General features: G+C 37.7%; 1 protein-coding gene across 1 annotated transcript in view; it reads left to right on the top strand.

The window, feature by feature from the left end:
• Window positions 1–234: 234 nt before the first annotated feature.
• The window catches only part of LOC121958979 (rho GTPase-activating protein 23-like), an 88,175-nt gene continuing 61,151 nt past the window's right edge, over window positions 235–27,258 (top strand). The window contains exon 1 of the mRNA XM_042508164.2: window positions 235–723. Within this exon, the coding sequence (XP_042364098.2) occupies window positions 715–723 (9 nt within the window). The 5' untranslated portion in view covers window positions 235–714. The remainder of the gene's footprint in view (window positions 724–27,258) is intronic.

The following is a 27,258-nucleotide window of genomic DNA, read 5'->3' as shown; positions in this document are numbered from 1 at the left end:
AAGTGTGTGAAGCTCAGAGTAAAGCACTATGAAGGAATGAGTGCGACAGCTGCTGGGGGAATCCTACTACACCAGCAGGTCACATGGTACACACACACACACACACACACACTCTATCCCTCTGATCCCTCAACCCCTCCCCTCCCCTCTGTCTCTCACTAATGCTGTGTACAGTACAGGGAGGGAAAACGCAGGAGGGTTTTAGAGGAAGGAGGAGGAGGGGGAGCAGCTGAGGGAGAGAAGGAGCGGAGCGAACCAGAGGAGGAGGAAAAGGAGAGGCAGTGTGCGGTGTGAGCCCAGATTACAACCAAACCACACACTGGAAGAAGACAGGAGCGTGGAGGAAAGAAATACAAGGATATAAGCTCCTCTGACATCTTCTCTCCTTCTGTGTCGGGTGAAGAGAAAAACAGTCACACAGGTTGTGGTCAGGAGGAGAGAGAAGAAGGGGCAGAACAAGAGAGAGGAGGAGTGCTGTGTTTCCAAGAGCGAGCCTTTCAGAGGACGGTGCTGTCACACAAGAGGAGGAGGAGGAGGGGATGCGTGTGAGCGACCAGCGACACAAGTGATACAACACCAAGGTGTGTTTGTGTGACGGGAACTCCCCCCCTACACACACAGCCCTTCATCATCAACGTCGTCTGCAGAGAACCAAGCTGAGGTTTCACAAGCCATGCTGAGGACCAGGAGCGAGCCCAAGTCCTGCTGAACACCATGGCCCAGGTGAGAAGACGCTGACACACACACACACACACGCACGCACACACACACACACACACACACAATCACACACACTTTGTCCAAAGCATGTGGGTGCATGTGTATTTGAATGCACAAGCAAACTTCACTAAGACAAGCGTGTTTGAAATGCATCGGAAGAGTTCGCCTTGAGTTTTTTCAACCTGAACAACCTCAATGTCCTTTCTTCTTTCTTTGTCTCTCTCTTTCTGTCTCTCACACTATTGAGAAGCACAGAGGTATTATGCTTAAAATAAGTCTTTTTAGTCCCTTTACTTTGAAATTCCAAGCGTCTCTGCAGCTCTTATGCAGAGCAGCTCAAAGTGAATTGTTATTGTTATGTGAGTTCTGTTTTGGACTGGATTTATAATCTGCACCATCATGATAATTCATCTATGAAGTGCTTGAATGTATATCTTGAATATATATAATTGTCATTTAGCACTCTGACAATCCATGGTGAAAGAGCTGCAGTTACTGCAGACTTTTTTTAAAAAAAAATTTTTTTAAAAAAGAAAGACAATGATCGCCTTCCGCAGCTATTGTGGGACATATTTGTGGAAACGTGTCTAAAGCTCGAGCTCCTGGCTGGGTGTTTTCCATGGCATCGGCTGAGTGACATATTGTTGCTGGGAGATGTGCTGTCAACATCTGTAGTTAACTGCTAACTGGAGAATGTCATACTCTACTAACAACAACCACTGATACACATTTCAAATCAGCATCAGCTATTAACCATTAGTTCCCTTACAACATTTAGCATTTAGACTATTTAAATATGGGGTCTAACATTAGCCTAGCCTGCCAGTGGTAGCACTCAATACATTTCTATGCACAGTTAAGTGCTATATGGTTATAGCTCCATTAGGACATTTAATTGGACTACTGTCCTTGTCCCAGTATGCAAGCACTAGGCAAGAATTCATTTATTTACAGATGTATGTCAGACTCCTCCACGGTAGATGGAGATATGCCTCCTTTAAGCTAGCTGCTGTTGGACCTTCTTCTGGTTGATCACATAACGAACAAGTTAACAAGAGGCAAACAGGTTGCATGTCGATTGGTGAAAATAAGGATAACTTTTTGCAGCTGTAATACTCTTTGTGTTACTTGGTACCTTCATCTTTGTTTTCTTCCCTTGTTACTCTTGTTTTGTTTTTCCTGGTTTTCTTTTTACGAGTTTATGCTGTTCAACTTTTGGGTCAAAGCCCAGTGCGGAGACCAAGGAGTATGTGCAGAACATCTAGGCCAGCTCAGGTCCAACACCTATCAATTAAAGAGTAAATTGACTTCCAACAGAGTTATCTTGGTGTGTTGGTCCGACTTCAAGAACGTCGACTTAGTATGATTTCAGTCAGACTAGCATGTTCCTATGTATTTTTAAATTTCAGTTGGAATGAGAAAATAATTCGACTTACTGATTTACTGATGTATATTATGTCGTAGAACAAAACATGAAGATGTCTTCAGCGTGTGTTAACCACATAGCTTATTTTATTCTCTAACCAAAAATCCATTAAAAAATCCCATTGACTTTGAGACGAGGCAACCAGGAGTGCTGAAATGCTAACTCCTTCCTGGGTTTTAGGACTCTTTCCTGCTCTCTCTACTCCCACTAGAACCTTACTTTTCGGTTTAGGGCCAGCTAACTGAGTCTAGTGTAAGTCAGCTTTCTTTTATAGGTTCACCTTTAATAATAAAAAATGTCCAGATTCTCAAAACTCACCCCTGTCCTGTGGCCTCAGCACTCTGTAAATTATCATTTTGACATATCCACATAGAACTGAATTGGTTATCACTGTTAGATATGTGTTAGCTTATTTACAACATTCAACACTAAAGGGCTACCAAGTTACCCTGCTAATATTAGTACTGATTCACACCAGAAGTTTCTTTTATAGCCAGTGTTTGCTGTTTTTTTCATGGGTGCAGTTGTGTTAATGGCAAATGACCCCATTGTCAAAACTCAGCATCAGTGTTTCTGTGTTGCGTTCATATGCTTCTCACAAGTGATTTAACCCTTTGAAATCTGAGCAAATATGTTAGATTTCTTTCAAAAACATGGGGAAAAAAGGCAATGACCAACTTGGCAAATTTGACCCATAAATTGCAAGACATTAGTAAAGGATGCTGAAGAAAATTACTAGAAAATCAGTTTTAAGTCAAGTCAATTCAAGTCAAGTCCAGTCAAGTCAATTTTATTTATAAAGCCCATTATCACAAATCACAATTTGCATCAGAGGGCTTTACAGTATGCAGCATCCCTCTGTCCTTAGACCCTCCCATCGGCCAAGGAAATGCTCCCCCAAAAAACCCTAAACAAAAGGAAAGAAAGAGGGGAGAATGATCAAAACATTATCATAAAATAGGGAAATATTCAGAAAATACATCTGTATCATTGTAATTATATATTTAGAATTATGTTTCAGAAGAAATAAATACATTTTTAGATATTTTTTTGCACTTTTTTGAGTATTTTTTCATTTTATTTGTTTTTTGGCTTATTTTCAGGTAGTTTTCTTGTAACTTTTTACTAATTTCTTACTATGTTTTGGGCCATGTCTAATTAGGTTGTTCATTGCCTTTTCCCCATGTTTTTGAAAGAAATCAAACCAGTTTGCTCAGGTGTCAAAGGGTTAAAAATGGCATGGTCGCCATGAACAAATAAAGGGGCCCACACCTAATTTATGCCACAGCGCCACCTAAGGTCACTTAATCTGGCCCTGCTTTGAAATAAAGTTTTCCTTTTTAGGAACTAAAACTTGCTGAGAAAATTGCTTGGCAGCTTTTTGAGATTTTGTTTTTGAGTTTAACTTGTTTTGAATGGAGCACTGACTCCTGCTCCCCATTAATAGATTTTATTACGCACTATAGTTTTGATTTGTGATCTCCTTTGTTGAGAGGATCTCCTTTCAGCGACAACATGTGGCACAATCATTTGACTTGGGCCAGTGAGGGAACTCTATGGTGTTTCTGTCGGTGAAATGGGACACTTTTTGCTGTATGTGTAGCCTGTGTGTGGAGTTTGACCCAAAGATTTTTTTTTTTTTTTTAGAAATCTTTCAGTATTGTAGTGTATTTTGGAGGCTTTTAGTAGAGGGACTGCAGTGTGCCAAGTGCAACAAAACCCAGTGAAATGAAGAGGGGAGTATTTCGGGCTTGTCCCTATGAGGGAGAGGGCATCTCTGAGAGAAAGGACGGCTGTGTATTTTTAGCCAAGTGATGCAGTTTATTCTGTCTGTGTTATGCGCATGTCTATGTGAAGACTGTGAGACAGAGTGTGTGGTCTTTTCAGAGTGGCTGACAGAGACAGACAGTCAGAGAAACAAGGCACGGCAGGTCTGGGAGCTCTTTATGTAGTGTAGATAGGGGATAGTGTATAATAACATAGAGCAGGCATTGAGAGAGTTGGGGTGGAACAAGTCATTCTGCCTGGCAGGATAATGGAGAAACTATGTAGTCAGCATGAGTGTGAAAGGTGCATTGTGTTTTTGGAGGTTATGTATTTCTGTGTGTGGAAACGTCAGGATATCCTGTTCTTGCTCTTGTGGACAGACAAACACATTAACTGGAACAAATAGGAGACAAGTTCAAACTGATGAACTTTCCAACAAGATCTAAAAAATATGCATCATTATATTGAATGCCACTTATAGAGCACAATAATATGCTTTTATTGCAATATTATTCATGTAATGCACTTTTGGCTGATTAAATATTTACAGCTGGTTAATAATGGGGAGACTTAAACTTGAATTAAACTTTAATGACATGTATTGATCTGATTCCATCTAAATATACATGACAATATGTAATTACTATCAATAATAGGAGCAGAGGCTGTATTAGGAGTACTTAAACATTTTGGAAAGTGCAGTAATTAGTTCTGAGTTCTGGAGTACTTTTGTATTTCAGTCAGGAAAGACACAAGTTAACCCTTTGAAACCTGGAGCGAGATCCCTTTTCTTGTGCTGCGCTCATACACAATATCCTCCAGATGACAACATCAGCTGGTATATTATATCACTTAAGAAACCTTGATATGATACGTATAAAACGTGCAAATGTCACATATTTGTGGTTTGCAGAAAGTTACAATGCCAACATTTTCTCACAGCGACTGAGCTGCAAATAGTGGTTTGTTGATATATTAATATTTTAAATGTCACATACAGCACTTTTTAACATGGACATGACCTTAAAACCTCCCCAGAATCTATTAATCCATCATTAAGATTGCAATTATCCTTTCACAGCGCGGCATTGATTGTTCTGTTAAAACTGAAAATCTAACAGCATTAACCCTTTAACAAATGCATCCACATCAGTTTTCTTGTGCTGCATTCAGACACCTTTCATTTACGCCGTAAACCCTCTGAAACCTGAGAAAACTGGTTTTATTTCTTTAAAAAACATGGAAAAAACTCATAAAGAGAAAATTTGCAAGAAATGAAAATGCAAAAAAAAAGGAAGAAAATAGTACTCGAAAATGATCTGAAAATTAGTTGGAAGGATAGATATTGCCAAAAATGTGGGAAACAATTCCAGAAAACCAGATGTGCATTCTTAAGGTCATTGTCTTTATATTTATTTATTGCTTATTTTCAGGTAACTTTTTTTTTTTTTTTTTTTTTTACATTTTTAATGCTTTCTTGCTATTTTTTTTGAACATTTCTTGTTGCTTGCTGCCCTCTTCCCATTTTTTTATTTAAAGAAATAAAAAGTTGCTCTGGTTTCAAAGGTTTAATCACTGCTCCAAACATTAATCCAAATTCAATTTTAGGCAATCAGTCTTCACTAACTCAGATGTGTTGAGCTGTAGTGTGAACTGAGGCCCAGCTGAAATTCAGCTCGCGTGCTTCAAAAACCTCTAGAAACAGGTTTAAAAATACACATCCTGTATTGTATGTGAAAGAGCGGAAAGGGCTTTGTGAGGTTTGGTCAACATATATGAGCTTTAGTGTGTGACTCACTGAAGTGACTCAGACTGAACTGACATGTCCTCGGCACTGGGTCCAGTTCAGCAGCGCTGCTGTCTGAAGCCTCGGGGCCTCTCCTGGGACTTTGCTTTTATATCCTCTCTCTATTACACTGCAACGGCCACTTGTGCTCTAATGGCCAGTGTGTGTCCTTACATGTGAATCTCACTCAGTACATTGCCCTCACAGACTCAGCCAGCTGAGGGATGGGCACAACAACACAGGGAACAAAAGTGATAAGAGGGAAGCTGGACAGAGGGAAGTTCTGTGATCTCTGTAAAAAGAATATGTGTATCCAAAGGGGGAGCCCTCTGTAAAAATGCATTTATGCCATCATATAAGTGAATACTCCTTTCACTGCTGTGTGAATTTGGCATCACTCTGAATCTAATACACATGTTACAAGCGCAAAATAGAGGAAAATAGACTTGAAGCCTAAAAAGATAAAGTGGAAAATGAGTAATAATGCAGCGTATGTAGACAGCTTTATTGACTGTAACATAATTACATCAGGCAGTAAAGCTGATTCACAAAAGGAGGGTACGACTTTTGCAGCTGCTAAACCAGCACAGATCAGACAAAAAGAAAAAAAAAGTGAGTAATTCTCAAAGCACCCACAAAAGCTAAAATGAACCCTTTACCGCACAGCCAAGCACATAACATCTCCTGCTCCTGTACTGTTTGCACCACTTATTTAAATTTGGGTTGGATATACATGCATTTGTGCATGTAATTTCTATATTTAGTTCTAATTGGTAACTATGATTAAGACAATTCTGCATGATGTGGAAGCGGAAAGAGAAAGTCTGAAAGTTTACAGTTACCACAAGGACAATGTAAGCAAGTAAAGTTTATTCATACAGTGCCTTTCTTGATCAGAACACACAACGTCTTTCAGGATGAAAGAAAATGATTTCTGAAAATGAAAATGATTTCTGAAAAAAGATTTCTGTTTTCCTAAGAACCGTTTTCTTTTGGTGGAAAGAGTTTCCACAGTTACTTTTGTTGTTCCTCCATCCACCATTTCAGCTACTGGGGACAGAAGTTCAAAAATCTTACGCTGATTCCTTTTTGGTAACTGGGGATAGCTGCGGATAGCTAGCAGAGAAAACAAAAGCGCTATCATCTCCCTGTTGCACAGTGGCTGACACACATTCATTGTGCAGTAAATGGAGCCTTCATTAGAGTGTTATTGTTGCGTTTATCACAAAGTGTTTTTTTCCAGTTCTATTAAAGCCTGTCTGTCCCAGCAGCCAATCCCTCTCTCCACATGCTAAAGGGAAATTCAAGTGTATTTGGCTGTTGTGACTCTATGCATTATGCTGGCTTTGCAGTCACCGCCCCGTTGCACAGATTCTATTGTAGGAACTAGGACTCACACTTGACGGTATATCGAAGCCTCCTAAAGTTTTCCAAATAAATGATTTTTACATAAATCATTTCAAACACTCGCCTCTTATGGTGCACTCACGTGAAGTCGGACAGTTGTTCCAAGTTGGGAAGTTGTTAATCTGACTTTGTTTTGTTCATGAGCTTTGAGATAGTGGAAACAACATGGACGCTACAAAGAAGATGGGTTGCATTTTAATGCTAAGAGCATTTAAACAAGAGGTTGGAAGCTGTTTTCAGTTTGTTTATATATTTCATATATTTTAATATGTAATATTTTTATATATAATCTAGGTCCCTCTACATGGACAGCAGTTAACATTTATAACATATTACACTTTACATGTGATCAAAAATTGATTTTTAATATGTGAATTAATAAAAAAAAAAGTTTCTTACCACTGACCAAACATTGACTTTTGCCAGCAGTGTTTATGCATTTATGACATCAAGTTTACAACTGTTGTTATAAAATAACATCATTATCAATGTTAGTATCCTCAGCTGGCATGCTTTAGAGTTTCTTCTTCTTTTACTCTTATGATAAAACAATTGCATTTTTTCACTCTTGCGTGCTAAAACATAGTGTGACACAAGTAAAACAGAGGAGTCATGAAGTCAGTGAGCTGTCTGCAATATCTAAATAAACTCTGCTGGCCTAGCTAACATTAGCAGCCAAACTACCCGTCCAGTCAAACCCAGTTAGAAGCTAAAACCTAAGTGTGTTACAGCAGTTGTGTGTTTTATTGCTTTGAAAATAACTTTTCTTTCATCATTTTGAGGTTAGCTTTCAAAGAGAGGAAAATTAAAATAAATCTTTGTAGCAGTGGCTGCTGAGGCTCAGGGATCGTTTTCATTTCCCTACCATATTTCTCACTCATTAAATCAGCAGCACACATTTTACTCTATTGTTTGGAGAAGTGTGTCTAAATGCATGAATTCACTGGCAAACAATGAAGAGCAGCTGCTAAGAAACAGACAGAGAGTGTGTGTAGGTGTGTGCGTTTGTGTTTGTGTGTGTGTGTGTGTGTTTGTGCACACGTGTGTGTGCAACAGCCTATAATGTCTTTTGCTATAAGTGATCATTGCAGGGGAGTGTGAATATAACTGCGTGTGTGACCAGAGGAATCACACACACACACACACACACACACACACACACACACACACACACACACACACACACACACACACACACACACACACAGACACACCACAGAAACAGTCTATGTTTGGCCAGTGCTAATGAGAGCCAACTACATTCTACCAGTCAGAGCTTCTATAAAAAGTGTCATATAGTGTTTTTATCAAGAGCCTGACCCTGCCATGCCTATATGTAAAGTCTCTTTTTCTCTCTTTTTCTCGCTTTCCTCCACTGTCCTTTGCTTTTATTTTTGCATGCCCACATTTTTGGATTAAGGCTGCTGATAGTTATGCTGAAATGAAATATCTTGAAACTAAATTTTTCTATAGGAGAACTTTAAGCTCCTGTCTTATGGGTAGCCTACAAGAATATCATATTATTTCCATCACATTAGTAAATCTACTGAAAGAACACTGAAATACTGCTGTTTTGTTTTTCCAAAAGTATTTTAAGTTACTCTAAACCAGTGATACTCATCTTATGACCCGCTGGGCAAAACTGCCCCCAACTGGGTGCTGGGTGCCCCCAACCATTTTCTGATTCAAACTAAATTAATAAAAATAATAAAGTGATTCTCACAGGGAATTGTTTTTGTACTTTTAGTATACCTAAAGTGCCAGAGTATAAAAAAGATTATTTATCAAAAGGGGCCAGTGGAGGACAGGAAAGAGAGGACAGAAGTGAAACCAGGCACTTCTAATTAGAAAGAATGGACTGCAGTCAAGCAGCAATGACATTCAAAGCAGCTGAGCCGAGATGCGCACGCTAGTTTTAAAAATACAAGTCAACAGTGGTCAGTGCTTTAACTTGTGCCTTGCAGGAAATTTTAGACGCAAATGTCTGCATGTGTGTTTCTCTGAGGGAGGGCTGATGTTGTTTTACAGTGTCTCAGTAAAGTTCCAATGGGTGGATCCCAATGACAATTTTTCTGCTTGAATAAAGATACAAGTTTGATGCAGATTGAAGCTCGGTGAAAAATTACCAGAGGTAAGAGGTAGGCTATGTTGAAAGGTTAATATCAATACAGACATCTTATGTTACTATTTATTAGAATATTGCAACTAAACCGTATAGCCTAACTTATACCTCATTCCTACCGCAATTAGAGGGTTTTTAAAGTTTTTTAAACACGGGTAAACTCGCTAAATGGCTTTATTCCCACTGCCAATGAACTTAGCACCTGAGAGCAAGTCGGGCTTCTGCGTTGTCTTGTTTGTGTGTCTATGTGACGTCACGACAGTCAGGAGAAAAGGTAAACAGCAGACAGCGGCAGGAACAGAGGTTTCTTCTCGTTATTTATCTCTTACTTATTCAGTCTTTATTTCAAACTTGGTGCAGATGTATTTGGATGCGTTATTGCATCTCGCTGGTTAAAGAGCTGAAATTACCGTGTTCACCCAGGTGTTGCGTTCCTATACATGCCAATCGGAAGCGATAAAAAACCTGTCTACTGCAGGGTCTATTGTACGTCTTCCCATTGCATTAAAAAGCCAAATGTTAGCAGGTGTTAGCAGGCGCGGTGGGAACGAGGCTTTAAAGTTACTATCAATACTGTTCACTTACAGTAATTTGATAGTTATCAGCACACTGTTTTACTACAGTGGAACTCAGAGGCAGCTCTCCATTCAGAAAATGTGTTAAACTTACTGTTATAATTATGTGTCCTATTCTTCAGTGTGTGCTGTCACACAGCTACACAGAGACTACATACACGGCAGCTGAATTTTTCTCAGATGGGAGCCGAACTATGTGATCAAACAGACCTGTCTGACGTGCAAACATATGAGGCGCAGGCAGTAATGGGAATTTGTCATGATAATTTGTCAGTCTCCCCTCCTGCCCTTCTATCTTTTGTCTCCTCCTCCTCCCCCTTTCACTCGCGCCTCCTCCTCTCCTCCTCCCCTCTCCTCTGCTGAGTGCTGATAACAGTGCTGGGATGTCGATTACACGCCCGGATGTAAGAATAGCCCCCAATGCTTTTGTGTCTCACTTCATCATGATGAAATGAGTGTTTGTGCCACTGTGGTTTCAACTCAATCACATTTAAAAACAAGTATCAATTGACTAGAAAGCAGCATATTATTGTGTGATTACTGTATATTGTGAAAGTGTTGAGTATCTTTCAAAACCAAAACCTGCTATAATGCATGTTGTTTGGCTGTAAATACGCCATTTGCTGGCTTTTTTCTAAAAAAAAAAACAAAAAAATGGTTGTTAGTTGACTGTACACACTATATACACACGTTTTTTACACACTTTTAATTCTTCATCTTTTGATCATAGATTCATCACTTATACCTACAATAAGTCTAAAATACACTGCAGAAACTAAATTGTTACATTCAGACTGTTAAGTGCAAAAAATGCTCTATTGAAACCCATTAAACTGACATTTCTGATTCCACAGTCATCAGAGCATAAAAACATGCCTTGCCTTGTTTCTGGGTGTCATTCTGGGCTTTTCCTTTAATTTGTAATTTTAACTATTTTGTAAATGATGTCATGTTTACCACATTTGGCATACGGAGAAAACACATGCTATTTCCACTAGGTGCACTGTCACAATCAATGTTGCTGTTAGTTGACATATCACAAGCTGTCATCATAAATAAAATAACAAACAAACAAACTTTGCATGAAGTTTATTGAAAATAATTCATTTTTTGTGGGTTTTTTTTCAAAATCAGTGGAAACATGGCAAAAAGCCTTAAAAGGGTTAGAATTCTGAAGGTTATTGAATATTTAATATTTATGATCAGGACTTATGCTGATTAAAAAATTAACTTAAAAAAATAGTAGAAAATCATATTAATGTATGATGTTTTTCATAGCCTGATTTTGAAAAGTGCATTTTGTGTGCAGAGCGGTATGAGTGTGAGTATTTGACACCGCACAAAAAATGATAATGTATAAAAATCAATATTGCTGCTCATCATTGACAGATCCCAGGCTGTGATGATAAAATTATAATAATCTACTTTGCATGTAGTATGTTGAAAATATATTATTATTATTATTATTTTTTTTATTTTATCTAAAACTATAATGGCATCATGACAAAAACCTGGCATTTAAAGCGCTCAAAATCTAAAAGAAAATAATGAATGTTTAACATTTATTATATTTATGTTGTTTGGAAGATCAACTCAATGACAGAAGAAAATAATATTTATGCATCATATTTTTTAAAGCTTGATTTTGATAAAGCTCATTTTATGTGCAGAGTGATACAAGTGTGTGTAATATTAAAGTGGGCCCTAAGGGTTAATGTTGCCCTAATTCTTGTGACTTTCAGAATAATTTCACAAAGGTTTAAGAGATGACAGCATACCAGTCAGTGGTCAGTGGCCTCCTAGTTATGTCAGGACTTAAACAGGAAAAATAATGTGTGGAAACAAATTGCATTTACTATCATGGTTCATGATTCAAGTGATACAACCATAGAAGCACAGGGATATTATAGCATTGGACAAAAACAACCAAATTTCATATAATTAGCTACACAGTATATTTGTATATTTGTGCATTTATCATAAATCACCCTTGCTTTTTTATAGTCAAAAACATGTATTAAACTTTATTTAGAATATAAAATACAAACATTCAGTCATACTGGTTCAAAACCTTAAAATAAAGGGAGGCATGAGGCAATGGCAGAAAGTAAAATAAATAAAAATAAAAATACTTAAATACTTAAATAAATAAGTGGGTGACAAACTTCTTTAACCCTTTGAAACCTGACCAAATTGGCTGAATTTATTTCATTAGAAGGTGGCAAAGGGCAGCTTTCTGATAAATGACAAAAGATTAACACAAAATTAGTTAAACAAAGCTGAAAATTAAAAACAAAACAAAACAAAACAAAAACAAATAAAGGAAGTGACCTGAAAAGTGTGTAAAGATTAAAATAATTTTCTGTAACATTGGCTATTATGGTAATAATTCATATAGGTGGAGTTGTAACAACTTTCCTTAGCCTTATTTTTTCTTTTATTCCTTGACATTTTCCTGAGCGCCGCCCCCTCCCTTGAAAAATCTACTAATTTCTTGCAACTTGTGGAACAATTATTACCAATTCCCTTTTTCCCCACACAAACTAAACATCTATTTCAATGAAAATGAACTTAAATGAGGAGTTCTAGTTAGAGCATTTGGCTTTATTAATATAGAATGTCCCCAATAAAATAAAGAGGTTAACAATGTACCATCATTACTTATCTTTATATTCAAAGTAAGTTATGACATTCCTCCCTTGGATAATGATGCTATGTGTTGTCACCCCTGCTGATGCTGCTTTTACTCCAGGTCTGACATCATCTTTGTGCTGCTGCCCCACAGGGCTCATGTGTGACATCATCAGGGTGCTGCAGTCTTCACGGCTCACACCTGCAGCGGGGTTGATTGTCCCATCTGTGCTGTCAAACACACACTCACAAACACACGCACACACAGAGCTACACGGGGATGGGCTCTGTGTGTGTAATAATGTTTGTGTATTTGCGTAAGTCAGAGTTTGTCAGTGTGTGTGTGTGTGTGCATGTGTGTGTATGTGTTTGTGTGTGTGTGTTTGCCTGTTTTGCTGCTCCGCTGTAGTTCATTCAGCTGTATCAGAGCTTTAAATAGAATGATGAAAGCCTTCGTTCTGTGCTGTGTGTGTGTGTGTGTGTGTGTGTGTGTGTGTGTGTGTGTTTACTCCTGACCTGATAATAGGTTTCCTCCAGAGTGCATCTCCCCGAGGGTCCTCAGAGGAGAACATATGACGTGTGTGTGTTTGTGTGTGTGTGTGTGTGTGTGTGTGTGTGTGTGTGTGTGTGTGTGTGTGTGTGTGTGTGTGTGTGTGTGTGAATGAATGCATCTTGTAACAGATTAGAAGAGGCCATTCTGATCTCTCTCACGTTGGTTGGGATTTTTTTTTCTACGTGTAAATGAAGCAGTTCTTGAAGCCGACACACCTGCTCATCCACAGAGCTTTTCTCTCAGTTTATCATCCTTTGATTGCTAACTAGTTTCTCTGTAGCAACTGAAATAAAATAGAAGGCAAAAATATGAGAAAACACCAGAAGGAAATAAACCAGCTGTTTTGAACTTGGTATAAGTTGAATCTATCAGGATATCTCTGCTGTATTATCTGGATCTACGTAAAAGTGACCTTTTCAATTTTTTTTTTCAATTGTGAATAACAAAATGGCCATTCAGCATACAGATGTTGTGGATTATTGTTTTAATTAGTGTGTTACTTTTATCATAGCAGATGGCTCGGTGTAGGTCTCATCTGTTCTGTGCATGTGTTTCCAGTTGACTGACACTAGTCATTTAGTGCAGTTAACAATGAAACCAGTAACACATGCTCCTCATTCAGTCTCCACTTCCATTTGTGCTTGTTTAGTGTCATTGCTGGCTTTCAAAATGATCATTAAAGGTAGAGAGAGGTAGAGATTAGGTAGAGATTCCAATTTCCAGAGGATCTGATCAGTTTTGGGTCAGTTCAGTTGCAAATATCTGCCTCTAACTCATGCTTTATATGTTTTAACTAACTGCAAACTTGCAGGTTGGAGTTCAACCTTTTTCAGCTTTGAACATTTTGCAGGGTCAGCCAATGAAAACATTTAGTACATTTCCATGCACAGTTAAATGGAGCTACGGTCATGCCCCCTTTCGGCTGGTTGCTACTTGACCTTCTTCCTGTTGACCTTTGACGTCACATACCAAATAAGCGGCAAACAGGTTGCATGTTGCACGGTGACAACATGAATAACTTTTCAGCGTGCATGTATGTATTATTTTAAAGTTTTAGTCAGACCAACACAATAAATCGACTTTTTCTAACATTATGTAAATGTGCTGACTGATGCACTGTGTATGGAAACAAAGAAGTCATCATTGTAGTGGTGTGCAGCCACCATATTCAAGGTCCAGTATGTAGATTTTTAGGGATCTAATGGCAGAGATGGAATATAATATTCATTATGTTCATTAGTTTATAATCAGCTGTGTTTTTGTTAGGTTAGAATGAGCCCTGTATACAGATATATAAAAAGTGGATACGATACGATTCGAAACAATACACTATACAATACGATACACTTTATTTTCCCCGTGAAGTGTATTAGAGCCCACCATAGTGCAACACATTGTTACTTCCAGCTTGGTTTGTCCAGGGGGCTTTACCTTTCATTTACACCTCTGCTATCAGCGTGCCAATTTCTGCTCACCACATGCACATTTTGATCTCAAAAATACATTTTCAGGTCCACAGAAAACTTTTATGACCAATCTACTCACGTTTAGATGACAAAGCTACTTGGTTAGGTTCAGAAGAAAAAGGTTTGGGATAAAATAAATATGTTTGCTGCGTAACTTTAAGTATCTCTCTCTCTTAATGCTCAATACATTCATAGTTTTCCTCCACGCTTGGAATGGGAGGATTCAGGTGCCTTTTTTAATCAAAAGGCACCTGAATGCTATACAAAAGTGATGAGAAAAATTATGTTGATTTAGGTTTCAAAGGGTTAAACTCACCACCACTACTACTACTGACTTTTATAGAAAAAGCTTTCTCCTGAAATTATTATTTGGTGTTACATTTTTAACTTATCGTTGCATTTTATAGTGGTCCTATTTTAGTTTTGCCTTGTGACAGTTTTGAGCCCTTCATATTCTTTGCACTTTCACCTGTCTTAAATTCAAGAGTTTATTCTTTTATTGGCATTCATCCTGTTTTATACAATATTGTTTCTCTTATTAGTATCTTATCTGCATGTGGTTATTTTTTTTATCCTAGTTTTTATCTTATGTCTTTATTTTTTTCAATTTTCTTTAGTTTTTATGTCTTTATTAGGTTAATTCTCTTCTCCATACATAATTTTCATATTAGGGCATTTTTATACATATTGCTATTGTATTATTTGTGTTTTAATGTTCTTAATGTTCTAAATTTTGGTTATGTCATTAGGTGGCAGGAGAGGGGCTGCATGGGTGTCTGACATTTATTTTATTCTGTAAATGTTTTAATTTGGACGCACTTTGTGCTTAAGCTTGAAAAATGGTATATGGATAAAAAAATATTATTGTTATCATTATTATTATTATGGACTAAAATCAGGATATTTTAGCCTTCTTCTGCCTCAATGTTGGCCTTTTTTTAATTCTCTCTCTAACATATTCCCCAATTTGATGTAAGTGCATTACTGTTGGAGATCACTCTGAGATTAAAACAATAACAACCTCTTTAAGTTCATGCCTTCTTAATAATGTTGCCTGAATGTGGCAAATCTCAATGACATATGGAGGAGAGGCTCAGAGGCTCATCATGAACATAATGAAAAAGCGAAATCTGCACGTTTTTAAGAGAATGTGACAGGAAGTAATGGCACCAAGCAGCACAGCATGACTCCTGCAGTGTGTCTTCATTAGCAGCAGGTTGATTTCAGGTGACTAAGCCGAGTTGGCAGCAACAGTCCAAGCAGGAGCCTAGAAGGTAAATGAATCCTAATACCACTCACCATCACAGCACCCTGAGTGCCTGCAGTGTGTTTGCTCTGTGTGCAGGCGATGCACATGCATCGGTGCGCCAATATAAAAATGTGTGGGAGTATCCTAGTTACATTTACAGTGCAGTGGTGTAAATGCAACACCCTTAAACAGTTCCTGTGTTGATTTGAACAAAAACGATGTAATCAGTCAATGTTTTGTTTTTGCGCCGCAATAAAATTAGGAAAGTGCTGTAAACCCTGCCAGAGATTGTATGTGTGACAGGATGCAGAGCAGGCCAGATAAGACCTATTTGTGTGTGTGTGTGTGTGTGTGTGTGTGTGTGTGTGACTGTGTGGTGTGAGGGCGTACGTATGAGCGGGTAAGCGTGGTGAGTAGTGGTGAGGTTTAAATCCAGCAGATTAAGGCTGTTGTGTAATGGTGTGCGGGCCTGTGCTTTGTGAGATTGACATGTGCTCTCTGTAGGGATTAAAGATATTCTTCCTATGGGTGAAATGGGAGGACTCCACTGCTCCTCTGACGGCCAGGTGTCTGTCTGAAAGCACGACTTCATTCATAAAACTTTCTTTTTCCATTGAATTACACTGATTTACCAAAAGAGAGAAATTGCCATGAGCACTTCATTTTCTGTATACAAGAGCTAAGTTTCACACTGGAAATTTGCATAATGAGTATGCGTAATACAAAAAGATACTGTTATTTCAGGATATTTTAGTGCAGTTTTCTTGCACTGGATTGGATTGCATTGGATGATTCCATTTAGGTGAACTGTCGTTCATTTTTTTAGTATAACATCCTAATATGAAGACTAGTGAATACATAATTTATGTAGCTACATAGTGTCTTGTAGCAAAAGTAATACATACAAAACTATTAACAAAAAAATACAGAAAAACTGTGCGACAAAAATATAAGAATGACAGCTGTAAGAGACACGCAAGTTACCCTTTTGTGTCTTTACGAGATGCTTTCACCAAACCCCAGTGTAAACCCATCTGCAGCAATGTAGTTTAAAGAATGACAAAGTTGGATGAGGGGAGAAGGGAGAAGTGGTGGATGGGTGACTTTCACCTAGAACATTGTTGTTTTTTTTAATGTGAAACCAAAAGTAAAACTGGATGTTTTAATTATGTTGCCTAGTTAACTTCATGTGACAAACGTGTTACATAAAATATGTGACATAGGTTACATAACAAAGGTCATATGGCATACTCTGTAACTTTAATTATGAAGTAAATGTTCTTATTTTAACCCAAGCCATGATATTTTTGTTAGACTTAACCTAACTTAAGTAATTTTGTTGCCTACTTAAAGTATTTTTGGTGATAAAGCATACATTTTATGTGAATATGGAAGTTTATTTTAAAGAGACTCCACCCTCAGGAAATCCACTGGGCCTTGCTTATTTTTCTAGTGGCCTCTTACAGTATTGCAGTCCCAAAAAGCATTTCGCCATCAAAAAGACCATGAAAAAGGAGAAGTCTGTAAAGCTGTTGTCAGGACACCTCACACTGAAAACAAGGTCTATAATGACCCTTTTTTATTATAAATCTTTGATCCAAGGAGGGTTATCATTTGTAGATCTTTCCTCGAGCCAAGAAAAGCAATTTAAAAATCCACAACATCATCACAGTGTAAGGTGGGAGCAGAGCATTTTGCAGAAGTAAACTTGAAAGCTAGAAACTTTTTTGGTGTATGTGCCTGAGTGAAGATGCCATTTGGCAAGCTAAGCATAGGAAAGATATAAAGCATGTAACTAAAATCAAATCTGTTTCTACATTTCTGTTTTTTTCAATATTAAATGAGACACAACATGTTAATTCCTGAGCTTTAGAGTTGTTGGTAGAGCATTTTGCCATGTTACTACTTCTAGCCTTTTTTTTTTTTTTGCTAAACTAGGCTAACAACATTCCTGAGTCCAGCTACATATCTGGCTATTTTCTCCTCTGTGTTCACCAGATAGGTAATAGCTGCTAACTTCATCTATGGACCATTTGGTGCTGAGCAGAAACAATACAGAGGAGATTGGAGCAGTAGGCAGGTTTCCATAACAGATTTGCACGAAACTTAAGCAGTATTTTCAGAATGTTGATAAAACGCAGTCGTGAGTTGACTGCGTTTCCATTGAGTGATAACATTTCCAAGAAGCATGGTGATGGATGTTCAACACATTAGCAGCTTTGTTTCTGTAGCCACTGCACTAGCCGTCATTATTTCCAATCCAAGGTTGGGTAGACGTCTTATGGAGTAATAATGGAAAGGCGAGCCCCTTGTACGTGGGAGCGGCCGCGTATAAGGGATTTCTGGGAGGTGATAGTCCACGATTTCACAGAGGAATTGGGGATTCAAAATGTCTGGATGATCCACTCAACTTTTGAAGAGTTATGTGATGAATTATTATGTGATTGAAGTTTTGCGAAATATGACTTTTTGGAATCACCTGAAATACCACCTCATGTGGGTGTAAACACTTTTTTGCAATAAATGGAAGTTTTTCAAAATTGACGTGTTTCCTTTAGGCGTGTTTTTTTATCCGTAATTTCAGTTTGCACAGTTTGAGGGCTAATGGAAACCTGTCTAGAGATCCAGAACCAAAAAACCTAGAGTTGTTGATAATTCACTTCGGGTTTAACACTACAGATGTCACATTACATTTTGCACATTGTTATAATTATCCATGTTAATATAAAAAGATTGTTTATACACACAGAAATCTTGTGACAGGATGTCAAATATGACAAGTCCGCCATTCAGCAGGCAGAATGTTGTTGCTGTTTAGAAGACAGATTTAGTTTCTCTTTCAACATATTATATGTCACATCACAAGAGTAAAAAAGTGATAGTGGTAGTGGATAAGACACTCTGTTTGGGAGTATTTTAACGACATGACTTTTTGGATGTCGATGAAACTTGTGTGGCTATAGAGGACATGAAGTCCAGAGATACAGAAGTGAGAGTGTGGTCATGCTACGGCTGCAGGCGGGTGACATGATGCGAGGTGATAGTTCTGTAAAGTGGAGCCTCACTCTGACGCTACAGAGCTCTAATTCAATCAGCAATTTACATGTGTGATGAAGTCAGGACGTCCCATCCCTGCAGAGATGTCCCTACATCTCTGGACCACTGAGACTAGAAAAGTCATGCGCCATCACACGCATGTGGGGGAGCTGTGTGTGTGTGCCTCTCAAGTGTGTGTATACATAAAATGTAAGCTATCCTTGCGTTGTTGATGTATCCACCACTTGTACTCAAAGTCTCAGCTACAGGTATACTCTAATTCATCCTTCTCTGTAATTGAAAACTTTCATCAGCAGTTAACAGTCAGCTCGCCCTCTAGTGGTCACTGTGCAGTGCTGTTTCTTTCTACAGCCTCAGTGGAAGGATTACATGGATTAGATATTTAGCGAAATCTCCCCATGCCGCTGTAAATAGACAGATGGGTGTTTCCCCCACCATACCACACCACACCACACCAAACCACACCACACCCCAACACACACACACACACACACACACACACACACACACACACACACACACACACACACCAGTCTCTCTGTTGCCATGCCAGACCACAACATAACTATAGAGCAGAGGGAGCTGTTTGTCTATTTAAGACTTTAATTCCAAAAGCAAGATAATTTTTTTAACCTATTTTTTATTTTCTGTTACTCAAACTAAATGTCTGCAGTGTACATTTGTGCAAACCACAGATATGTTTCTTTTGTACGTTTAGGATGAAGCAGATATGTGGAAACTTTGTGATTCTCTACACTGAAGTTTTCGATTTTATGCTGTGACACCACTGGTTAATGTGTGGTAAGGTTTGGGCACAAAAACCACTTTGTAAGGGTTAGGAAAGATCACATTTTTTCTTAAAATACCTGATTTGGTCACTACAATGTTGGCTGGAAATGTCCCAAACTCTTGTTAAAAAATACCTGTTTTGTTAGTCCTCAGCTCACATGTAATCTGAACTATGTCATATGTGTAAAACATGCAAACCATTAACATGTTAATGGTTTGCATAATTCTACAATGCCAGTATTTAATTTTGGCAGCTAGGCTACATTCATAGAAAATAGTTTTTAAATGGCGACATAATGTTGAAGGGTTTTACAGCTGGGATGGTGGATGGATTTTCATCCAGGAGACAACATGTCTTGTCCCGTCGAAAACCAAAAGTCAGTGTTGTTATTACGTAACGTCACCGAACTTTATACGTATTTTTATGTCCCGTGTGAAAACAAAAAGTCACTGTAGTTTGAATATAAGGTTACATATTTAACAGTCATTGTGCCTGACATCACTCAAGTTACATAGTTTTGTCATGTTACGTCACGTGACATAGTAATTAGAACGCAAAACACAATTTGTTTTATTCAAACCAATCTAGTAATTTTAAACCAAACTGCGACAGTTTCACGAAATTAACCATATGTTACAAAGTATTTCATCTGTGCATACGCTAAAGGGTTGCCCAATGCGTCACTATCAGACGCCCAGGGATGTGACAAAGTGTCAGTATTTGACAACCAGATTGGCTTTGATATTCCATATTTGATAGACACATTTCCAGCAAGCATCAAGAGAGTTTATGGCTTTACAAATGACTCATTACAAAAAAAATCCTATTATACTTACTACAGCATATAAACAGTTTATACCATATGTTATTATATGTTGTGTATTACTTTGGCCCTGAACCCTGAGCAGATTCGCTTGATTTCTTTAAAAAAGATATATGGAAAGAAGGCAATGAGAAACATAAAATGATCCAAATATTAGTAAGAAGTTATGGAAAAATGTGAAGCACACAAAAAAGGTAGATAAATGAAAGTAAAAACAAAAACAGAAAATGACCTGGGAAAAAAGTGCATAAAAAGTAAATATATCTATATATTAATGTGTAGCCTAGTTTAAACTTTTTAATTGTAATAATTATACATTTTATTTTCTGGACATTTTGCTAATTTTCTGATAATAATCTAATTTTCATGTAACTTTCTTCATCTTTTAATATAATATAATAATAATATAATATAATAATTTTCCAGGCAGTTTATGCCAAGTTGCTGATTGCCCTTTTGGAAAGAATTCAAACCAGTTTTCTCGTGTTTCAAAGGTTTAAATGCTTGTAAAAGGTGTCTGAATGCAGTATAAAAAAACCCTGATGTCGACCCAAGTTTCAAAGGGTTAAAGGTAAGTTCCCTCGGGCAGTAACAGTTTTATCATTCATTTATGGGGATAGGTAAGAGTTAACACATATTATTTGGTTTTGACAAGATTTATTGCCGTTACATTTTCAATCTTTGAGACCTGAAAACACATAATGTTGTAATGTTCTTGATCTGTGTCTGATTGAGATCATTTCCACTCCGATACATGATGATTTTATGTTTGGATAGTGGATGTTGTAAGCTAGCATATTGTACCATTGTGTGTAATAACTGTAAGACAGGGAGGACAGAGGGTTAAGCGAGGGGGGAGGGGTGTAGTGGAGGTCACAGGATACATGAGGAGAGGCTGGCGGATGATGGGAGGATGTGGATGTTGGGTCTCCTCAGGCCCCCTGCGGTGGGGATGAAACTCTTTTCAGAACAAGGCCAGATTAGTGCCTCCACAGCACCCCCCCCATACACACACACACACACACACACACACACACACACACACACACACACACACACACACACACACACACACACACACACATAGGTCACCCTCCTCCCTCCACATCCTGACAATTATCACTTTCCAACACAATGTCTGGAGTAAATCCTCAGCAGCCTTGTTTTGATTGGAGCACAGTTAGGATAAAGACCTCTGGGCTGCTGCGTCCTGATCGCTGATTCTTGGTGTAAGAACATTTTGGGGAACCCTTTGTTTCGTGATGTTTTGGCATCAACAACCACCGCTAATCTCCTCTGATGGGAGATCAGATACGGTATTTTCCAATTAATCCCCAATCCTTTCGTCTGGGGTAATATCTGAATTAAAAAAAGGACAAACAGGGGAGCGACTCAGCAGGAGCTCCCAAACAAAGGCAGTATGGAATGATTGAGGGAAGCAACTAAACACTCAAAACTCACTGAGCCTTAGGTAAGTTTTCAAGTTGTTCAGGATTTTCACTGAATTCAGGTGACAAACACTAGAAATACATCAAATCTGCTGTCTGTACTTGATGTATGGACAGAAATAAGAAAGAAAACTTCATGATTTCTACTGCAGCTTTGTCAAAAAGTCTGCAAAACAAAATTAAACTTTGAATTGAACTGTTTATATACTGAGTTTCAGTGCACAGTTCACAGATAGGTGTGCTCAGAGCAAGGGGGCCAAAATTAAGCCAGTAAGAAAAGAGCCATTTACCGCCCCTGGCCCACATTCGTTTTAACTCACTGATTTATACATTGCAGCTGGATTGATCCTGTTGCAGGATGCTTTTGAGATTACATGATGAATGATTTCTATTCATCCTAAACTGTATAAATTATTAAGCATTCAATAGAAATAATGGTTCATTTTTGTTATATAGTTTTAGGAATTGCCCACTTCAAAGAATTGCGTTCATTTATGGATCCCATGATGGAGAATATGTTTTTTTTCTTTATTTTTCCAAGATTACAGACCCAACATACTAACTATAGGAAACTGAATTTTAAAAAATATGATTTTTGCCTTAAAAAACTGCATATCAGTCATCCGTAAAACTCACTAAGTGATATTGGCTTCTACCTGTAGCCAATTGTGAGTGAAAGGATTATAAGTCTTCTCCTGCTGTTCTAAAGAATTTAACCAAACTTCAGTACCAAGAAAGCATCCAACAGGAAAAGCATCCAAAATCCCAGTCTGACGTCACAATGTCAGATGATGTAAAAGGGACCAGTGCTTACATAATGCAGTGAACTGTCCTGTTCAATGATGCATGTCAAAGTGATGTAAGAGAGCAGGGAAGAAATTAATTTTTAAAACTAATCAAGCGATCTTTCGGGATGCAGATGTAAATTTTATCAGTGATGCTCATTTATTGCTCTGTGCATCATCATCATCTGTCATCAGGTGACCATGGGATGGTTTGTCCACACCTGGTTACAGAAAGGCTGCATGATAGGATGACGAAGATAAATCAAAATTCCCTGAAAATACTGTGTGCGTGTGTGTGTGTGTATGTGTGAGTGTGTGCATGCTTGCATGTGTCTGTGTGCGTGTGTGTTTGTTTGTCTGTGTGTGTGTGTGTGTGTGTGTGTGTGTGTGTATGTTTGTGTATCTGTGTGTGAGTGTGCGTCTGTGACAGCAGAGCAAGGCCAGTAGAGGGTGTATGAGAGTGTACATCAACACTCTCAGCTTCTTTCTCTCTTCTCTCTTTCCCCTGTGATTCTTTGCCCTGCTATTACATAATGATTCAGTGTGTGTGTGTGTGTGTGTGTGTGTGAATATATGTACATGTTTGCGCATGCTCATCCTGCTGTCCTGAGGGCACTGTCGGCCAGTATCAGTATTGGGGCTGTGTCTCTCGCTCCACTGATCATGAGCGTGCGCTTAAGCGTGCGCTTAAGCGTGCGCACGAACACATACACACACACTCCTTCAGGCATGTCAATTCTCCCATTAAATTCCTGAACACAGCACACAGTCAGAAGGAAAGACAGACTGACAAAATGCGATGAAATACATCCATTTATTTTGATTTATACAGCAAACAGTCACATTGGATATACATGTTTGTATGGATGTATGTACGTGTGCAACACAAGGGCAGTGCAATAAAAAAAAAGGCCAACTGAGAAGCACAGTGAGAGGTTTAATCCATGAACACCTGGATGGACATCAGTTTTCTTAACAAGCAGTTTAATCTCTGCAACCTTAGAAAACTGGTTTGATTTCTTTCAAAACGCAGGAAAAAACTGTCCCGCAAACTGCAAAAAAACAGTAGAAGTTATAAAGGAAATGGTATTAAGATTAGCTGGTGAATGTATTTTACTCTTTTTTTTGGGGGGGGTTATTTTCAGGTCATTTCTTGATATTTTCTTGGGACATTTCTTGTAAGGTTGCTCATATCCCTCCCATGTTTTTGAAAGAAATCAAGCCAATTTGCTGATGTGACCTATCTCAGAAACTGGACAATACAACCCTGTCTTCTAAACACCATTTATTACATTTACTATTATGATTTTCCCTCATCAATTCCCATCTCCTGGTTGAAAGTCCATGTTTGTTTGACCCATTTCCCACCCTCCACCTGCCCTTGGCGGACTTTTTCCACTGTTTATGCTTAATTCATGTCTCCACCATGACAAAGGATCCTCATTGACTTTGCTTTTGGCATTGTTTTTAGGTTATTTTCTTTTTTCCTCTACTTTCACTACATTAAGGCCATGATCTTTACCTTAACCAAGTTGTGAGTTCTTTCCTTGTACGTAAGTATTTAACCCTTTCTCCTTGACATGAAGTGTATATAGGCCTACTACCAATTTACAATAGCAAATATGTTTTCAGAGGAACATAATGCCTGCTATTTTTTTAATGGACATCATTAAGAAACCTTTACAATACACATATCTGCCACGTCAGAAAATGAATTCTATTTCAAATATTTTTATTTGGGCACAATGTTATAGTGTTACATATTTACAGCATACACATCCAGGTGTAAAATGTACCTCCATACAGACATTTGTGCAATTAAGTCAAGGTGCCCCCTTTTTTTTCCAGAACGTATAGACAATAACAGATGAAAGAGCCTATATAAGTGTAAGGCACAAAGTACAAATGAAGAAAAAATAACTGATATGAAAATCACAGTTAACAAATATCCCTTCCCCCCACCGTACCCAGTCTTACCTTTCCATCTATTCGTCACAAAATAAATTCATTCTGAATGTATCTGCAAAACATTCACTCAGTGGGTTTCCTTTATCCCTCAAATTGCACAAATTGAGATTGCGAGTTTAAAATATGCCTAATAGAAACACATCAACTTCGAAAAAACTTTTGCCAAAAAGGTTTTACGTTCGCATGAGGTGGTATTACATTTACATTCTACGAAATATGGTTCAGTATTTGTGGACGGAGGAAGAGACCGAGATCTTCTTCACTCTTACATGAGACAAATAAATTACGGGGATATTACATTGACTTTATTGAGTGGCTACCATAGAAGTAAACCTGCCAATTTTTTGGACATCCATCACCATGGTTCCTGGAATGTTATCGCGAAAGAAAAATCACGTAACATTGTGAAAGAAGTCACATAAGTTTTGCACAAATCTGTCATGAAAACCCAGCTACTGATGTTTTTCTTTTTTTTTTTATAGATTGTGTTCTTGCTGTACAGTAGGGGGTACTAAAGCAGAAATCAGTTTTTTGTGGAGCACTATGGTCTTGTTTAAATACTGAAAAAGTCAACAGTGTCTTGAAGCACTACGTGCATGTGAGAATGGAGCAATGGTGTGCAGGGGCTTTAAATTCAATTTGGAGTTAAGATCCTAATGACTGAAAACAGATGTGGACCATAGTATATGAAGGCTTTCTCCAACAGTCAATGTACACTGTACATATACATTATTGAAAAACTGACAGAGCAAATTAGTACTTTCAATACAGTAGCATGCACGTGTTTGAGTGAGTGTGTGTATGTGTGTGTGTGTGTGTGGGGGGGGGGTTATTAGTGGAGGTATTACAGATAAACAGTGTTGTAATTTATTCTCCCTCTTCAGTAAACCCTCCTCTCCAGTCTTATTAGATCTGGGCAATATATCAATTTTTCTGTAGCTCACAAATACAAAAGTAAATGTTTGTTGTGATCTGTTTGAAAATACATATGCTTAATATGATGACACTTATGGAATATTGTCCAAACTGACATTTCTGCAAACCACAGGCATGTTACATTGTACCTTCCCTATATAGTGGACATTCAGTTTTTAACTTAATTCAAAAACGTTTTGGTTACAGTTCATCCAATATGTCTGTGTTCTTTGAAAAGTCCAGAATAAAGCTGTAGTATTTTGAGGGGGAAAAAAGTCATGTCCTTTAGTCTGCTGTGCACTTAGTTCTCAAATGCACTCAAAGGTGGGGTAGCTTTCCACTTTAACACATACCTGAAGCAGCTGAGCGCACCATTTTAAAATAAACAATGAAAAGCTGTGCCCATGCCATGTTTTTAGGGGGAAAAGACTTGTCAAAAAAAGCTTCAGATGATTGTGGTGAAGGCAGGTTATGAAATAGTGACGATGTAACTGTATGACCAAACTGCTTTTAAGACCTAACTCTTTCAAAAATATTGCCAGGACTGACAATATTCTACAATTATATCATAACACTCTAGAACTGCTACATTCTACCATAATGTCATAATGTCATAATGTCTAGAACAATAAGATTTTATTATAATGTCATGACATTTTAAAACAAATGAAATGTAATATTCTAGGTCAGGAACATCCTGGAACCCTAACATTCCAGGACTAACAACATTAGACAACTGCATCATAAAATTCTAGAACTATAACAAGGTACAAGGTAGATTTATTGTCATAACATTTGGCAGTAAAATATTCTATAACTGTAACATTTTACAATTACATCATAACATGCTAGAACTGTATCATTCTAAAATGATAAAACATTCTAGAACTGTCATTTTACAACTACATCATGACATTCTCCAACAATTATTCAAACAAAACATTCCAGAACCGTAAACATTGAGAACTGTAAAATTCTAGAACTTCAGCACTCTAGATCTGTAACATTCTAGAACTGTCTCATTCTTCAATCACATCATACCATTCTAGAACTGTATCATTCTACATTTACATTATAACATTCTAGAACTGTATCATTCTAAAATTACATCATAACAGTCTAGAACTGTATCATTCTAAAATTACATCATAACATTCTAGAACTGTAACATTCCAGAACCCTGAAAAAACCTCATTACGATTCTAAAACAACATTCCAGAACCCCATAACATAACATTCTAGAACTGTCATTCAACAATCACATCATACCACTGTAGCACTGTAACATTCTACAGTTATATAACATTCTAGAACTGTATCATTCTAAAATTACATCATAACATTCTAGAACTGTAACATTTTACAATAACATCATTACATTCTACAACAAAAACATTCCAGAACCCTGAAAAAACCTCAGTACGATTCTAAAACGTCAACATTCTAGATCAGTATCATTCTAGAACTGTCATTCTACAATTACATCATAACATTTCAGAATTGCTACATTATATCATAATATTTTAACATTCTAATACAATAACATTCCAGAACCTGAAAATTCTAGGGCAGGAACATCCTGGAACCCTAACATTCCAGGACTAACAACATTCGACAACTGCATCATAAAATTCTAGAACTGTATGTTTCTAGGACCCCAAAATTCTAGAAATAACAACATTCTACAATTGCATCATAACATTCTAGAACATTCGACAGTAACATATCCTATGACTGTAACATTTGACAGTAATATATTCTATAACTGTA

Source organism: Plectropomus leopardus, chromosome 19 (genome assembly GCF_026936395.1).
Source record: "Plectropomus leopardus strain MGB_pleo_1.0 chromosome 19, ASM2693639v1, whole genome shotgun sequence".
NCBI classification, from domain to species: Eukaryota; Metazoa; Chordata; class Actinopteri; order Perciformes; family Serranidae; genus Plectropomus; species Plectropomus leopardus.
This window is presented reverse-complemented; position numbering and strand designations above follow the sequence as displayed.